At 39.2% G+C, this 19,027-nt stretch overlaps 1 protein-coding gene across 5 annotated transcripts in view; it reads right to left on the bottom strand.

Annotated features, from left to right (window-relative positions):
- pclob (piccolo presynaptic cytomatrix protein b) overlaps positions 1-19,027 on the bottom strand; it is a 63,383-nt gene that overhangs the window by 24,583 nt on the left and 19,773 nt on the right. For 4 of the 5 annotated variants that reach the window (XM_014012361.1, XM_014012359.1, XM_014012360.1 and 1 more), the window contains exons 12-17: positions 13,334-14,341; positions 6,229-12,907; positions 4,220-5,757; positions 3,209-3,474; positions 2,018-2,846; positions 569-1,610 (exon numbers count right to left, since the gene is read on the bottom strand). In XM_014012361.1, coding sequence (XP_013867815.1) covers positions 569-1,610; positions 2,018-2,846; positions 3,209-3,474; positions 4,220-5,757; positions 6,229-12,907; positions 13,334-14,341 — 11,362 coding nt within the window. Of the gene's footprint in view, positions 1-568; positions 1,611-2,017; positions 2,847-2,949; positions 3,017-3,208; positions 3,475-4,219; positions 5,758-6,228; positions 12,908-13,333; positions 14,342-19,027 lie in introns of those variants that run through there. The other variant, XM_014012362.1, reaches the window with a different exon arrangement.

The raw sequence follows: 19,027 nt of genomic DNA on the forward strand, positions 1-19,027 counted from the left end.
CATATATATATATCAGTTTGAAAATTTACAACACAAAACTTAACTTTGTGCAAAACTTTCTTCCATTTGAAGTCACTTTTTACCATGCAAAATTACTCAAATGCTGCATTGTTACTTTAATATATCTGTCTGAATCTGTCTTTGACTATAAAATATGGTTTGATGGTTTACATGATTTTTTGAAGAGTTCTGAAAATGTAAATGATTATTTAATTTTGAAAAGAAGATAAAAATAAATTCTGAATGAATGCATGCAAATGAAATCACAGATTCAAAGTAGATAAAACTGATTGGTGACATACATAAACTCAGGTCAAGAGTATTATGTATTGGCGAGTTTGTTTTATCAAAGAAAGGAAGGGCATGCATACATCTAATGTAATGTTTACCACAACAGAGGAAAATGCAGAAAAAAAAAATATATATATATACACACCGGTATATCTGATTCACTGGTAATTGAAAGAACCACTTGACGCACAAAGTCTGTACGACCACTCTGAATTTGCATGCATAGCAAGCAGGTCTGCACAGTTGAATTGCTGCAACAGTCTCAAACTCCATTTACCTTCGCTGTCAGACATGGCGCCTTGGAGATCATCCATGATGAATGCGATGTCTCTATCATAGCCCCGTGTACGAGATTCCTCCCTCATATGTTGTTGTACTTCTGGCAGGGAATGGCTAGACCCAAATTGGTCCCTAGAGTCAGCAGAAATAGGAGGAAGTGGACCAGCAGATGCTCTAGCCATACCCATAGGCTGCCCCACTGGGCTCAGAGGGCTTTCCTCCTCGGAATTCTGAGCCACAATGGGGATGCGGCCCCGGCTTTGGCTGATAGGTAAACTGGTGGGCTTTGCTCTGGAGACTCCAGGGGCAAATGCTGCATCCAAGACCTCCCCTTCCGTTTTAAGTCTGAGTGAGGAACTGGAGAGATCCCTTTTTATGGAAAGATCCAAGCCATAGACAGAAGATGGGCGGGAAGAGGGGCGAGAGGAGGGACGGGATCTAGTGCCACTTGGGTAAGTGCCATCATCATGAGTGGTGGCCCTAACAGTTGATCCAAGGCTAAGGGACTGCCCGATATTAAGAGAACCAGAAAGGTTGGACCCAAGGGAAGAACCCAAATATTTTTGCTGCTCAGACAAGTTTTTTCTAAGCCCAAATGTAATTTCATCCTGAAGTAACCTTGCCCTAGCTGCCAGACTGGACACAGAGGAAGCTCCAGACCCCATGTAGCTACCAAACTCAGGTTCAAGATCTCGACTTTCCTGAATTGGGGAAAATTTTGTAATAGCTTTGGAGTCTAAAAGGGCCTTTTTGTTCTTCATCTGTTTTTGGTAAAGCACTGCAGCCGGAAGTTGCTTTGCAGCCTGTTTTTCAAGAGTAAGTCTACCAATGCTGTATTTCTCCCCTTTTGGAAAATGGCGCAAACTGCTATCGCTTGAAAGATACTGGGGAAGGCCAAGGCCTGTTAAGTGTTCAAGCCCCTCTGTTCCTCGCCTGAACTCCTGCTTTATTTGCTGCTTCAGTAGCTTCAGCTCATAAGGCTCCTCCATAGCATCATCTTCTCCTTTTCCATAACGTGACGTGCCTAAAAATTCTGCCACCTAAAATGTAGGAAAAAATGTAATCCAGTTTAGGATTTTTAAGCAGTAACAGTCACTTTCCTCCTCTCAATCTGGCTAAATTGAATTCTATTTGTAGAAGATTAGACAGTGCTTCCAAAGCAAGTATTTGCTAAAAGTAGCTACAGTGAAACTAAAGCATTTAGGATTCTGTTATCAATAAGTCATAACTAATATTTTTGTCTTAATCCTATTAATATTGATGACATCACTGCATAAGAAAATATGACAAAATGTTTGCATTTTTACAAGGTTTGTTTAGTTTGCAGTTTTACAGGCTGAAACATAGCAAAATAAAGAAAGAAAAGTGATTGACAAGCAGCTTAAATGTAGACATGAAAAGGTGAAGATGGTGTAAAATATAATCTGATACAAAACACAGTATTTACCTCTGCGGTGCGCCTTGCTTCTGCTGCCCTGAGCAGTCTGTCGGCTTTTGATAGCTCCTTATCAGGGAGGTTGAATCCAGATCCCAGTCCACTACTGCCCAGCCCTGTTGAGGCTTTGGTGAGCTCCCCTATGTCCTCTATAAGGACATAGTTCCTGGCATTGTGGTGGTCAATGTCAGCATAGAAGGAATCAGCAGAAATGCTGGACATGGGACTAGAGGCCATGCTCCTCTCTTCTAATCCCACCCTTAAGTCTAAATTGCCATATTTCCCACCTAAGTGAGCCACTCCATAGCCACTTTCTGAAGAGGTTGGCACTATGAGTAGAGGTTGGTTGCGAATCACCTCATAGTTGGAGGTAATTTTAGGCCCCAGTTCTGACAGGGTGGTTTGACGCTGCTTTCCTTGCTGCATGAGCAATGCGTGTTGGTAGGTGCTCGACTGAGCCTGGCCATGGGAGAGGGAGAGTGTTGGGTAAGGAGACACCTGTTGATGGTATAGGGACTGCTGCTGGTACAAATTTTGCTGAGTGTAGTGACTGGTGGTTTGGGTCTGAGGCACATATTGACCATAGTGTGAGTAGGGACTAGTTAGTGTGTTGTACTGGGAATCAGCCTCAGTTTGTGGAGGAATGAACTGATCAAACTCTGACCGTGGAGCAGTCCGTGGTCTCTCAAGGCCTTCGCCACTAGTATCTCTGATGTTGCCAACCTCACTGTCTGACATGTAGTCTCGTTCCTCTGCCACACCCTGAAGATAGGCCCTTTCTCTCTTTTCTCTTTCCTTCAACAAGGCTTCCTTTCGGCGATTTATACCCATCTCCAAATACCTAAAGTAGCAAAAAAGAAGTGTTTCACAATTAAAGCACTAATAGTTCTCTAGGCACACTATAGAAATGGAAAACAATATTCCATTTTCTCACACATTTGTACCTGTTACTATGTTTAAGAGTGGAGAGGTCTCACTGAGTGTTGTCAAGGCAGTCTTTTAGCCCATAAGCTATCAAGGTGAAAAATGAAATCATGCACATGAAAAACATAAGAATGGCAAAAATGTATGAATTCAATGGCACCTGTAAAATGATTTGTTATTGTTTGATATTAGTATTTCTAAATGCAATAATGTCACAAAGAAAAACAAAACTTTCATCCCTCAGCTAACTGCTTTTTGGTTAAATGTGTAGCAACTCACCGCAACTTAGCATCAATTTCCTTTTCTTCTTCATCTAGCTCAGCTTGCTTTTTGCGAAGTTTAGAGGATTCTCTCTCGACCAGGTCAAGTTCTTTATCGATGTCTTGCAGGATCTTTGCCCGGGCCAATGTTGTGCTGCGTGCAAGACGGCGACGAGCAGAGTTGGTGCTGTAGCCTGACCTTCCACTCAGAGAGTCATCCTCAGGAGGGGGGTCTGGCAGTGTTCGCTTTACTTTCTTACTGGTACTAGAAGGAGAACCGCGACCCTAAAAAGTATAAATAAATATAAATACAGTGTATAATGTTGTAAAATACTACTGCAATAGACTTGTTTTATTTTATGCTCTTTGGTTCTCTTCTCTGGTTTTTAACATATTTGAATATGTGACCCATCAAATCGAAATGAGGATTAAGTCAAATTTAGTCAAAATGACCTAATTACATTTTCAGATTCCTGCTTTAAAAGCTACATTTTGATACCTGGATCATACTGATGTCATCAGCTTATCCAGAGATATGACTTAATTTGTCTTGTTGGTTATGATAACACTTTACTGTTAGGTCTAAATCTTTATTTTATGTAAACTTGTTGAGTAATTATTGATGTTAATGTAAAGAGGAAACCTCAAATAGTATTTGTATGTTAAGATTTCCCAGTTGTAAAGAAACAAAAACATTGCTAGCTCTCAATGAAAATGTTCAAATTTTAAGGCGTTTTTCCTCAAAATCAGGGTTTTTGTTGCTCCTGCTCAAAAAATGCTTCAAAAATGTTTTTTTAGGATTATATTTCAGACAGTTCATTCAAAAAAATAATTGATAAGGCATTTATTCATTACATTTTGACAAAATGCAATTTTTGCACGTTTAAATTAAAACCCTATATCTGCCTATTTTTCCACATCCCACTTTTGGACTTAATCCTCGTTTCGATGTGATGGGTCACATATGAATTACCCATTTAAATTTTTGATATTACATAGTATTTTATTAAAAAGGCTTTTAAAGACTTACAGAATAGCTGTCAGTGTAGTAGCCTCCGATTCTGTCTTCTGTTGAAGGACTGAGTGATTTAGGATCAGACAGAGACTTCTGACCAGCTTTTAATATCCGAGGGCCAGAAGAAAATCTGGTTGGATCAGCAGTTAACATTCTCTGCCCTCCATATGACTTTTCAGGGGATAAGGAAGAAACTGAAGTGTAGAGCACTTTAGATTTAGAGGGGATATCTGCTGTCAGCTGTGTGCTGTAGCCCACCTCAATGGGTGAATGCCTTCTGTCTGAATCTGTCTGACAACTCAGACTGCCGCCTCTATGAGAGTTTTCTGGAGCTGATATGTGCTTAATGATTTCTACTTTTGTATCCATTTGTACATTGGGTCGTTTAATAGTTCCAGAATGGTCAGTCTGAACAGATATTTCTGCCACTGTCTGAATGGCAATGCTAGACACTTTGGAGCCATGTTTCCCCTCATTACTATGCTTTCGAGAGCGTCGTCGAACTTTAGTGGGAGCATCCCATTCATCTTGGTCCTCATCATCAGACTGAGCTGAGCTTTCAATGGTTTTCTTAATCTTCTTTTTTCTTCCCATATGCTGCTTCTCTGTTGAGTCTTCGTCATCTGTTTGCACTCCACTATCAAGTATTTTTTTCCCAAGGTCCTGATCAGCTTGAAGCTTTACTAAGTTAAGATGACTTTCTTCTGTATGTATAGGTTCATCTTTGACAGGCCAATACTGACCACTGTCTCCTACTCCTGCATATTTAGCTTCTAAAATGTTTCCTGTTGATCCAGTGGTACCATAGTGCTCATCTAGCTGCCGCTGGAGTTGAAGTTGGAGTTGTTGGATTTGTTGCAACTGCTCTTTCTGTTGAGCATAAGTCTCTTGCTGGGCTACCATGTGGGCATGATGCTCTTCTTCTTGCTGAAGGAGAAGCTGCTGTTTTAGAGCTTGAAGTTCTTCAAGTTCCCTCTGGACCATAAGCTGCTCCTGTTCTCTGTAACGCTGGATTTCCTGCCTCTCCCACTCCAGCTCCTCAGCAAGACATAGCTGCTTAAGCTTCTCTAGCTCTAAAAACTCCCTCTCCATCTGATATTGAGCCATCTTAGTGTTGTCTAAGCCAGGGAATATTGGAGAAGAAGCTAGGGCATCTAAAGAAGCAGCAATTGCTTCCAGGGTGGTGTCTGAGTACATCTCTGGATAGCCAGTTATGATGTCAGCCAAAACTGGAGGGAGGAGTTCCTTAGATAGCTCAGCCTCAAAAGGAACTAACTGCCCTGGGTCTGTAGTAGGAATAAAGCCATAATAGGGGAGTAAGGACTGGTCTTGGACTTTTGATGTAGGTGTTAAAGTAGTACTAAAGATGGAACCTGGCTGAGTTGTAATAGCATAAGTTGATGGAACTGGTGCAGAAACTGAAGAATAAACTATTCCATCTGATGTTCTTAGAGCACTGTTCACACCAAACCCAGCTGCAGAGACCTGGGAGTATGGAGCAGTAATGGCAGGGTAGACTCTGGTTGCTTTGCTAGTGTAGTCAAGGGCTTCACCTGTCACAATAAGCAAACATAGATATTTTTACATTTTAGGTTAACTTGTAATTTCAGGAACAAATAAACAGTACAGTTTATTGTGAGGATCGTGCAATTTGAAAAGAAAATAGAGCTCAACTATACATGCAAATTTGAGGTTATTTTGGCTAGCAAGATGCAAAACCAAAGTACTGCGGGAGAACACGCAGGCACACACATGCATCTGTATAAAAGAAAAAAGAAAATGTGCAGCTGTTATTTAAGAAATAAATGCTTCACACAAAGCAAAACAAACTGAACATATAAGAAAATGTCAATATGGACAGTCTTAAATCTAAAACAATCACATGCATTAAACATCAAATGAATGCCAAATGTCTTAAAGGAAAAAAATAACATTGCTAAATAAAATTTTAAAATCTCAGGCAAATGAAAGCTGATTAAGCACATGTACAGTAACAAAATACTGACTACAAAAAATACACTCACCAGCTGAAAGTTTAGTAGCAGTTAAGTCTATGGCACCATCAGAAGATCCAGTGAGGTAGTCATAGTCATTTTTGAAATCATACATGGACAGTCCTGCTTCTGTCAGACTGTTGTCAGACACTGATGCTTTTATTCCATTAGTTCCTTTTATGCTGTACAGTCCAGCATTATTGTATTGATAGTGATCATCCCTGTATCCAAAACGATTGTCAGGCTGTTTTTTGTCAGGCTGGTTTGTAACGGGTGGCTGTGTTCTACAGCTTCCTGTAAATGGTAGCTTATAAATTACATCACAGCAGATGCTTCTCCGACCAGCAGTAAGGTCCACAGGAACTCCATCATCCTCTATAATGGAGGTCACTACTCCTGGGCTTGTGCCAGACAAAGCTACCATAGCTTTTACCGGCTTGTAGTTTGACAAATCCATGGCTCCTGTAGCCTCAAGTGCAAGAACTGCACCTCCATTGCTGATAACTGTTTGCGCTGAAGTCAGTGGCTGTTTTCCTGCAGAGGAGACAAGTCCTTCATAGGACAGATTGATGGGTAGGTCTTGAGCTGTAGATGCTGTTGTATTATACATAGGTGGGGTCTTTACAGGTCTGTATATGATTTGTGCTAGTGGTTCAAATGGTTTGTATGTGGTGAGAGGCACAGGCAATGACGCAACAGGGCCCTGCAAATCAAGTGGTTTCTCTGCTGGAGTGTTGCTATATGAAGCAATCGTGGCTGTACATGTTACTATTGTAATGCTGTCCGTGACAACAGACAAAGTTGTTGTAGGGGTAATTTCTGCACTGAGATTAACTATTTCAGGCTGCACTGCAGTGCTTTGATGTCCACTAGAGTCACTTGAAAAAGACTGACGACATGACATAGGTGGAGTAAGGTCCATGCCTTGGTCTGTCATCTTTATGCCAGACTTGATAGTACGCAGATCAATAACATCACCAGGATAGATTATTTTACCATTCTGCTTAGGTAAAGGTTGGACTTTTGCTATGTCTGGTTGTACAGTGATTGATACACTTTGTGGATGGACCTGTGGAAGTCTTTCATGAACAACAGAAACAGTTGTCCTTTGAACTTCAGTGGTGACCACCTGAGTGACTAGGCTAGACAGGCTTTCAGGAGGCTGGCCTGAGGTGGAAATGGAGGAAGAATACATGTGACTCATACTAGAAACCACTTTTTCTGTTCCTCTAACCTCTTGGCTCTCTATTGACTCTTGTTGAATTTTAGTGATTGTGACTGGTGCTACAGATGCAATGTCCTGTGCAGGGGGCATTGAGGTTCTCCTGGCATATTCCTCAGTGGTTAATATTTCAACAGGGTATTCATATTCAGATGAATAAGGTGATAACTGTGGTTGTTGTTCTGTTGATGGGATGTATTCACTCCTGTAGACTTCAGCTGCATAGTCAGTTGTGGGAACATCTTTTTCAGCTGGTATTTTTAGTATTTGTGCAAAGGCCTCAGCTGTAACCCCTTCCAGAGGCATTTCATACTCTGCAGAATAGGCAAATACATCGCTTGTCATGTATTGTGGTTGTTCTGTAGATGATATGGATGTTCTTCTACATTTAGTCTCTTCAGATGAAATAACTGGGATTCCTGTCATTGTATGATATTGTAATTCTGATAAATACATTGAATGTGTTCTTTCATTTGTATCATTTGTAATAATTTCAGTAGGTGTTTTATATCCAAGCTGTAAAGTTTTGTTCTCCAGTGATGGCACTGAATGTGCCATTACTGAGGATGCAATTATCTCATATTCCTGTGGAAGATTAGTAACATTTGAGTGTGTTGCCATTTGTTGATCTTCCATCACAAGATATGGTGGTGTTGTTTCAGAAGTTGCATGAGTTTCCATTTCAGCTACTGTAGGTATTGGTGATACCTGAGAAGTTCGAGGTTTTGGTGTGATTTCAGCCACTACTGTGACAGGTTGAGGTACTGGAGAAACCACAGCAACCTCTGGCATTCTAACACAAGTGTCAAAGAGCTCTATGGAATATTCAGCCTTTGTAGGGAGAGTCGCTCTTTCAGTAACAAGATTTACCTGCTGTGTAGGAATTTCCTCTTTTACTATGGGCATAATTTCTGCATCTTGAACTAATTGTGCTGCTGCTGGGAGATCAGACATTACTTTAAGGTTTGGTACTGATGTTTTTATTGGTACTGTGTCTGTGACAAAGACATGAGTAAGTCTGTCCTGTTCTTTCTGTATCACTTCTATTTGTGTTGAATCTTCTTGAGGAATGGCTGAGTGCCCTGAAATTATTCCATCCTGAAAAACCACATCATCTAACAGTGGTTTAGGCTGCAATGGTACAACTACAATTTCTGTCAAAGACACTTTTTGCATGGGTGAAATAGGTTTTGGTGCTTGCTGAAACACTTCTTCTGGCAAAATTGTTGAAGGAATTGTTTCAGCATCTGGGACTATGCTTGGTTGCTCAGGAACAAATGATGCAAACTGTTCTCTTGCAATGATTTGGTCTATATGAGGCAGAGCATAAACTTTTTCTTTTGGGGGCATTGTGACTTCTGACATATCTGTGGGTGGTGGCTGAGACATTGGTTGTTGTTGCTCCATATATATTTTCTTAATTGGAGGAACAACAGCATGAGCCTGAATGGGAGAACCTTCGTCTGATGATACTGTAACGACATCAGCCACAGGAAATGGTGGTTTCACAGCAGTGGGAAAATAGTCTCTCCTTGTTTGTATATCTGCAGCCACTACGTCAGAGGTTGTGACATGCTGTACAGCTAAAGTTGAGGCCACATTAACTGGAGGAGAATGCTTTACAGTGGGAACAGAGGCTCTTCTTACTGTAACCTGTGCTGAAAAAGCCTCAGTTGGTGTTTTCTGCTCAGCTTGTGTTGTCCGTACCTTTGAAACTTTTGAAGATGGGATGGATCCTCGTCTAATAGGTGCCTGGACTGTTACTGTCTCAGTTGGAGATCCAGGCTCAGAAGGAAGCGTAATCACCACATACGTTTGTAAACATTTGGCATGTCTAGGGGACAAAGGTGATTTAGGAGACGTTGCTCCAAATTTAGACTCCACAGGACGTGTAAGGCTAAGAGACAGAGCTTTTGGAGGTTCTTTCATCCTGGGCAGTGTTGCTGCTTTTGGTGCCACAGGAGGAGGAGGTGGTTTGACATGCTCTCCTGGTTTGTGGCTGAAAATGAGTCCAGCTGGAATTGATACAGGCTTAGGTGGTATTGGTGGTGGAGGCTTGGAGGCTTGGTAAAAACCAGACATTGCTACGGAAACTGGTGGAACTGTTACTGTAGAATTTGTGACTGGAGTGGGAACTGATGACTTTGGGTAAACAGCTGGTTTAGGTAAAGTAGAGGGAGGTGATGGTGATAAATCTGCACTAGGTATACTAGGTGCAACTTTCACTTCCACTGAGGTTTTAGGTGGAAACGGTGGACCTGTAAGTACAGCTGATGCTCTAAGAGGTAGTGAGGATATATCTGTTCTGGGTATATCTGAAATTGGATGGGTAGTACCATATGCATGTGCAGCAACTTTTGTATCTGTGTTATCTACATTTTGAGTAGTCTGTCCAGGTCCAAGTGAAGGTATGTTTTCCACACTTGGCACAATGATGACTACATGTCCATGTCTAGCTGGAGTCACTACTTGAGGTACATATGCACTGTCAAATTGATTTACTTCCATTCTTGGCTGTATATCTACAACTACTGATTGCATTGGCTGGGCAACCATTGTGCTTTCAATAGCTGATGTAGCTGATGCAACAACAGTCTTTGTAACAGGTATTTCTTTGGAAATCTCAGGCAACAATACAGAAGTAGATCGAGGAGGAGGGGGTGGTGGGACCTTCTTTTTGATAACAGTAGTGGATGCTGAAGCTAATGGAGGGCCTTGCTCTGACTGTGCTGAGACTATCATTGGTCTCATTAATGGAACCGCTGGCTGTATGGGAACTGAGTGTACCACTTTAGCTTGGGCTTGAGCTGGGGTAGTTATTAGAGCTGAAATTGGTTTGGGGGGTTGTCCAGCAACTGGTGCTGTTGTTGAAACCAGGTCAGGCATCTGGATTATGACTGGCTCAAGACATGATACCATACTGACAGAGGATGAAACATCGATGACTGAAACTGGAGTTGTAACTATGACAGGTGTAGCTGTAACTTGGGCAGTACTCTGAGATAAGACAACAACAGGGGCTGAGCTTGGCGCTGACACTTGTAAAACACCTGTGGCTTTATTAGGAACCTGCGACGGAGACGAAACCAAGTCTGGCATTTGAACCTTACCAGATTCAGCAATAGATGTTTGCACTGTAGGTGGAGTTGGAGCTATAGCTGTAAAAGACTTATATTTAAATTCATCCGTAGCTTGAGATTTGGATGGTTCAGAGACCAAATCTGGTATAGTAACTATAACAGCGGTGGAAGCTGGACAAGGGAATAAGGTTTCATCTAATTGTTCTGTTGCAACTGTGTCAGGCAACGGCACTGAGGAGTCTGAAAGCAACTCGTCTTTAAAAGATGTTGGGGGTGTTGGTGTGGAAAGTGGAGTTGAATCTGAGGAAAGAGGTGTTTGAGGCTGAAATGAAGAAGAAGAGGTTGCATTAGAAGCCAAACTGGAATCTGGCGTTGCTGGTGAAGTTGGGACTGAAACCGGTGATACTGTAGAAGGTGTAGTGGTTAGTTCTGGAGCTGATATTGGAATTGGAATTGGTTTTGGTTCTGGCATTTCACAGACCACACAAATGGGATCCATTTCAGTGGTTTCAGACAATGGTGGACTTGGAGATGGGTCATCTTTAGCATCAGAGTCATCACTAGGGGTAATGTCAGAGGAAATGCCTATAGCATATTCATCCGCAAGACTATCATCCTCTTCTTCACCGGATGAGCACTGAGTAATCTTAAGATCTGGTATAGGAAACAAAGCCTTCCTTAGCGCAGGATCCTGAGGAACCATAGGTCTTACAAAACTTATAGATCCACTTTGGGTAGTTGGAACAGCTGTTACTGCAGTACGTTTAGGGGGTTCAGAAGGCCGTGGAGGTGCTGGACGTTTCTTTTTCTTTACAGGAAATTCAGTTAAAGTGTCCATGCCTGGGGGAGGTGTATAAATCTGTTTAGTGACATGTGTTTCTTCTGTAGATATGGTCACCACACAGGTTTCAGCCTCTGATGGAGGCGTGTGGACCAACGTCTCCGGTGAGGAAAATTCCAATGCTGTTTGGGCTTCTTGGAATTCTTGCTCTATCATGATTAATTCCCTCTTTTTCTGCATCATCTCTTCATAAACCTCCTCTGGGGATCTAAGCTTTTTGAGCAATTGAGAGCCAGTATCAAGTTGTGATTCTTCTTCTTGAAATTCACTTTGTTTGATTTCAGGTTCTTCAACTAAGGACTCGTAAAGATAATCTTCTATTGCCATTCCTCCATAAAGTGGTTCAATATCTGGAGGACTCTCCCCTGGAATAGATTTTGTTTTCTGAATAATTTCTTCATATGCTTCATCAGCACTCTTTAATGATTTCGGTATGGGGTCCCTTTCTTTAAATTGATCAGATGGGGTGTACGGTATGACTGTAGCTGAAGGTTTACGTCCTCTCTGTACTGCTGTTCTAATCTCTGGATCTGATTCTAAATTGACAGAGTACTCAGAGCCAGATGTTCTATGACTTTTGTCTATTACAGTTACTTGCTTTAGATCTTCTGTAGATGATGCGTTTTCAGAAGAAGACAATGGCTCACTATGTGTCTTCATTTTTTCTTCTTCAGAGGAGTTTTCAATGGTGGGTAGCTGCTGGGGTGGTTGTTTGTGTCTTTCTTTACGATGTTTTTTGTCTCTAACTTTCCTGTGATGGGGACTGCTATCACTGTCTTCTTCCAAAGATGAAACTGATGTTGGTGAAGATCCTGGAGTTATGCTCGATGCCTGAACACTAGATGAACCCTTTGATAGAGATTCTGTAATGCTCTCAACTTCTTCATCAGTGCTTTGTCTTTGCCTCATGGCTGGAATAGCTTTTTTGAATGTGGTTGTGGTTGTTTCTGGAATATTTTGAAGAGTTGTAGTGACCCCAGTAGTAGTTTCTGTGTCAGCTTTTTGCAATAGAGATTTGTCTGGTATAGAAGCATTATCAAGCCTAGTGATCTTGATATCTTCTAGATTTGCCATATTGTCTTCTTTCTCATCTTCTGACACAGACATTTGCTTTTCTCCTCCCATACCCATAATCTCCTTGCGGATGAAATCGTCTTCCTCAATGGAGGAATCAGCACTTTCTGTTTTGATATCTTCACTGCTGGATGAAATAGTGCTAACTTTCAGGATCTTTCTTTGAACATGGGGGGAAGATGGCGTGAGGTCACTTTCACTGCTCTCATCCATAGCTTGTACACTCAGGCGTCTTCTCTCTGATTTAACTTTTTCCTCTACTGGCATAGTGGGATCTATATTTATATCATTTTTTCTTGCATCACTTAAATGCAAGTCACTCAATTCATGAACTACAGGTAAAATCTGGGGTTGATCTTCATCTGACTCCTCTGTTTGGAGATTGTTCTTAACCCTTGTTACAGGGACAGCTAAGATCTTCATTTGAGCTTCCTCGTTAGATGTTGAAATCTTTCTTTTAATCATTGAAATCTCATCTGTTTCACGTTTATCCTGAAAAAAAAATGAAAAGAAAGCAGTGATTAATAACATACTACACTTAGTACATTGTACATGTACAATAAAATGAAACAAGTTTTGAGCTCATGAGTTGCTCATTGTAACGGAAACCTTGGACTGGAGCTGAAAGACACATCTTCACAGCATTTATGCACAAAATAAAACAGCTTTTTAACCATGTGAAAATGTGACAAAGTTTGCACAATGTCTGTCAGTTTAAATTTTAACAAAAACAATTTAAAGGAAAAAATGCATTCATAGTTTAAAGTCATCACAGGTCTTTAAAATAGAATCAGTGGGTTATGTAAAAACTGCAGAAATAGGTAGCTCTTTTTGGATTCAGTCAGCTACACTAAAGAACCAACATCTAATATAATGTTTAACTTCTAATAACATTAACAAAAACTGAATCATTCTTACTGTAGACACTGGTTGAGACTCTTGAGTTGAGATAATGTCAATCTTTTCTTCTGTGATAACCACTTTCTTGATTTCAGCTGCCACAGTCGATTTTTCTTCTGTTGCTGCCTGATGTTCTTGTGACTTCAGTGGCAGTTGAACTTGCTGCAGAGAACTTGTTGGTTCTTTCAGTTGGATTTGATCTAAATGTTGAACCTCTGGAACTATACTCTCTGGAACAAGGTGTTCTGGTTTTGATTCCTTCTCTGGAACAACTTTTGCATCACAAGGAGCTATGGGGACATGTTTGTCCTCAAACCTTGAAACAGGAGGTTTACATGGTTCTGCATCACTTTCAGTTTTGAGAAGATCAGGTTTAGACTCTTGGAATTTTGAGGTTTCTGTCATATTTTTATCCATCACCACTATCTCATCTTTATTTTGCATTATTTCAGCCTTAAGTAATTTGGCATTTGGCAATGCAGCCTCTGGTATTAATTGTTCCAGTGTAGTTGTAGAAGGTTGTTTTCCTGCAGCAGAAGGTGTTGGTGCTGTTTCAGGTTCTCTTTGTTTGGAAGGTATGGACTCACAGGTTTCCATCTTGGCTGATTCTGTTTTTGCTTTTGTAGTTGGTGGTAATTCTACTGTCTTGGTTTGAGTGGGAACAGGTTGTGGTTTTGTGGCTTCAGTAGGGTGCTCTACTTTTATAGATGTTGGTGTTGTTTCAGATTCTCTTCGTTTGGAAGGTACGGACTTAGTGGTTTCCATCTTGACTGATTCTGCTTTTGCTTTTGTAGTTGGTGGTATTTCTATTGTCTTGGTTTGAGTGGGAACAGGTTGTGGTTTTGTGGCTGAAGTTTTGGTCTCTACTTTTGTGGGTGCAGTTTTGGGCTCTGTGATATTTGTTGCAGGTTTAGCCCGGGTCTCTTGCTTGGCAGCCAAATGTGAAGGTTGAGGAATCATTCCTGCATCTCCCAGTGCTCCTGACAAGGCTCTCTGAGTCTGGCAGTTCAGACACAGCCATTCCTTCTGTAAATGAAGCATAAAGATAACCTAAACTTAATAAACACACTATGTAAAACCTGAGGAAGACACAATAAAAGTCCAAAAAGTAATCTCATATGTTTCTTAACCAAAGGTTTTGGTGTTGATTGGATAAGTTTGTGCCAAAATAATGTTTTTCATAATCCTCACAATATTGTAGGTAAAATATAGTATTGTATAATGGACAACCAAGATCGATTTATTATGACATGTAAACCTATAATAAGTAAAAAGAAAAACTATTCAAATAAATCAACTCATAACCAACTAATTGTAATTTTACAGCTGTGCTTTTGAGGCATGCTCCTTTTTACTTTTTACCACACTTGCAGTATTTATATATACATTCTCATTTCCTACTGTACGTATTTGGTGTTGAAGACCTATTTGATGTTTTTGATTCATACAAATTTTGAAATTAGTTCTTAAAAGCTAAATCAGATTGAGCAAAATAGGTCTTTAATCTGTCTTACACCAGCAATAACAAAAAAAGTGTATATATGTTTTAATTTTTTGTGATTGTCCCTCCCAAGGGAATTATTTAAAACACTTCACCATATTTCACTAACACACTTTTCTCTCTAACAATATGTAAATATCTGTAACAAGTATTTTAGCCAATAAAATGCTTAAGCCACATCAAGGATACTAACTAATAACNATAAATAAATAAATAAATAAATAAATAAAGTAAAACTGCCTTGTTTATCAGTTAGAAATAATTGCAGAAACCACTTGTACTCGAAAACACATTAAGGTTTTTACACTAAATCTGTTAAATTTACAAATGTGAAATTAAAATAATAGAACAGAAACAAACAGCATAAAATACTACAATATGTGATGTTACCTGTTGATTTGCCATAAAAGAGAACATTTTTTCACAATTGTCCTGCCTTTCTCTAAGTAATAAAAGCAAACTAAAGCTTCAACAGTTTGCTTTGCTGAGTAATACCACCGCAGACACAATAATACAAAAATCAGTTGTCAGGCCACGTAATCAGTCCTCAAGAACAACACATTTCCACATGAACATGTATCAAATACATTGTCCATTAGCCTGAGCTGTTCCATAATAACATGTCTGCTTGTACAGCAAAAGGCTCCTACATCTCTGGTAAGACAGCAATAAAAAATGCTTACCTTGCAGAAGAGCCAATCACATTTTCTAATGAATTAGCTTTGCTTGCAATGCCATAGAGGCATGTTCTATCACATTTATGTGCCAATAATGGACAGTTAAAGACGAGGAGAATGCAAAAGCTGTCAACAGATAAAGCAGCATGTCTCTACTAGAAAACCAGCAGACAGAATCACAGCAATGCGCTTGCCTCTGCAGAGCCAGAAAGAACCAATACAGAGAGGAAGATTACACTACACACATATCCCATGCAACACAAGGAATATGTATTCCCTTTATCATGTAGATAACCAGTTAGAACTTGTACAAAATTAGCACTCTGTAATACTGGCAACAATATCTCAACAAAAAGTGAAAAGTTTTAATGTATTCATATTTTATTAACAGCTATAATATGTGGGTGTGTGTTTCAACACATTAAAATGGGCACTAGTGCAGAATGCAGTAACATAAATAACTGTATAATTTAGTCATTTGTATGGTGAGCTTAATAAGTACTCTTTCATTTTTTTACAGTACATACTGCCAAATTTATTGTCGTTTTATCAAATAAGTTTACTTTTTTAATTATTAGATCTTTAAGAGATGCCATTCTAAATGACCAAACACTTAAAATTAATCAGTCAAAGGTGAAGTAAAAAAATCTCTGTCTCAAAAAGTTGTTTGCCTGTAAAAGAGCTAAATTATTAATATTATTTTTAAATGAACACATTTTTGCACACATGGCTAAATGTATTAATGCTAACATTATACCTGCAAATTGTGGGCAACAGCAAGATGTTATGGAAAGCATGTTTAGCTGCAAGGCTAAAAAATAGCTTAAATGGCTGGGAAGTATTTATGAAACGCATAAATAATAATGAAGATAAAAGCAAAAACACAAATATTTGATGAAATGTCTTAGTAAATGTAATACAATGACTTCAATCTATCTCTGACACTGAGATGAAACAGAGATAATTTTGTACAATGGTTCCTGTTCCATTCAACAATTTGTTATTCTTGTTTACTTCAGTAGCAACAATACCTCATTAGCACAGAGCATAGGGCTTAATTATGCAAATTAGTAATTAAACCTTCTTTTGACTGATCTTTTACATACTCACCTGTGGAGATGTTTACCTATTGAATCAGGAAACATTAACTTGTATAAACTCACATTAAAATCTAATTCTTGCTAAAGAAAATGACCAAAGACAATACACAGTAAACTATATGTATTTAAAATGACAAACATTACCGGTACATCATACAGAATGATACCAGTCCAAATAAAACTCAATATATTGTTGACGACCTTCTAGTTCATTTGCTGCTGTCACATTCCCAGGACTTAGTCCAAGCTAAAAAATAAAATAAAATAAAATAAAATAAAATGAAATAAAGAATTTGTTTTTCACACATGATCCTCTATGGAAGGGGACACATCCGGCCCATGGATTAAATCAATGGAAGATTAAAAATGTATGATTCAATGCAACAAAATAAATTCATGACATTTTCCACATGTGATATTCCCGTTGTTTTACTGGAAGAAATAAAGCAAAGTAGGTTGGGCAAAACTGACATAAAAATGTGTTACAATTAAATTAGGCTTTCAGTCAAGAACAAATAATGTGACAATAAATGGATGACAAATGAACTTGCGATTAACATTGCGGCTTTGGTTCGCATTTTCTGGATTTCCTCATTCTCTGCTTTATGCTAGTGTTTCAAGTAATTAGCAAGTTCATTTAAGATTAGGGTTAACTCCTCCTTACGTCCTTTCACTATTGGGCTCACATGGCCTGATAACGACATCATTACATGGTATTAACTGCAGTAATTGCTAAGTGACAAATATTAATTATTGATAGTTTTACTAACAGTTAAGTGCACAAGATAGGATTTTTGCAAAACCCAATTGCGAAGTCAAACTAAAGCTCATGCTGCCTGTATTATTTCTATGAAAGTAGCATCAGAGCGAGCTCACTGACACTGTTAGCTAAGGGTATGGATTAGTGATGGGATAAATGGCTCTTTGAAGGGATTCGGATCTTGGGGACCTGTTTGTTTCATAGAGCCGTTCAAAAGAGCCATTCGATTTTGAACAAGTTACGTCATCACGTAGGGAAACACATCATCACGTATGGCGATGTGATGACATCATCACGGTACGTGGGTGGAACCATGTGTTTTGTCTAGCATAAACCCCTCTCCTCCTTTCCTGTGAGCCTCAGTACTCCATCGCTCTGCCTGTTTTCCGTGAAAAAGCAAAGTGGGAGCAATTTAAGGATGAAAAAAATAAAGATTATAAGAGGAATAAAATACTGTAAATAAAACTACAAATGGCTCATGACTACCCGCGGCTCGGCTCCTATCGTTCGTTGTAAAGAGCCGTTGAAAAGATTTGATCGTTCGTGAACATGGATACAATTCTAAGTTGATGTAGCTGAGAATTCAAATGGAAAAATGTTTTTGAAAATAATAAATTCTTCATTAGAATAAATCCTAATCTTATTAATAATACAGAAAAAAAGAATAAAAAAGTAGTAGACATACAAATCACAGCACACCATTTTAGCATCCTATGCTGCATCTCACTAGCTCTGTTTAAAAGCCATGCACCACAGCTATGGATCTTGGAAAGTTCCCATCATCCTTTTGTCTAATTAAATCTGTTTTATGAGTGAAGCACAGCAGTTTCATGCAGAGAGCTGTGGGAGAGGTTGCTTTGCATGATCAGCCTTTAAGCTGGATTGCTAGACCATCACATTGACAGCAGTAAGGGAATTAGCTCCTCTTCAGCATTTGCAACTGCAAATAAGAAAAGAAAATGTTGAAAAGACTAAATCAGGTAAGTTTAAGACTCTGAATATTAGGGGTGTTTGTCATACATATTTAACTCAAATTATGAAAATCTCAACTTTGCCATTCATCTGGAAATTCCATATTTTTTTCAGCCTGTGGTTTTTTATTAATTAATTTATTTATTTATTTTAGCTTTTGTTACTGGAGCTAGTGAGGTTCTTATTGATTTTCTGGCAGAAGCCTTTGGCTGAAGCTAAGATCGCTAATATGCTTGGCTTTCAGCAGCCCCCACAGGGCTTAGCTCTTCATATAGTAAGCCCTCTGAAAACAAAGAATGCAACTTACTGATCTGCAATAAGCAGAGTGCTTCGTTTTACACACGAGCTAATGTATCCCGACTGCCAGGCTGTCAACTCATGCATCAGCAAATGTCCCACTACTAAGGTTACAATAACGTGATTTTTGTTTTGTTGTTTTCTTTTTTTTCTTATATGAAGTCACTGCAGCTTTAGGAATAAACATAGCAGCTTTACTAAAAAAAAAAATTAAAAAAGCTTGTCAAAAGCAAGCAAATGTGAATTTGTTGAACACTGATTTTATTTCTCACACTAATATAATAAAATCTCTTCTGAACTGTCTTCTCTGAATGTATGAGCTACAAAGCTAAAATGTTAAGAATACAGCAAGCAGGGTGTGTTTAGTCATTTCACAGTATGACTATTTTCAAAGATTGTAACCGG

This window comes from Austrofundulus limnaeus, unplaced genomic scaffold (assembly GCF_001266775.1).
Source record: "Austrofundulus limnaeus strain Quisiro unplaced genomic scaffold, Austrofundulus_limnaeus-1.0 Scaffold90, whole genome shotgun sequence".
Lineage (NCBI taxonomy): Eukaryota > Metazoa > Chordata > Actinopteri > Cyprinodontiformes > Rivulidae > Austrofundulus > Austrofundulus limnaeus.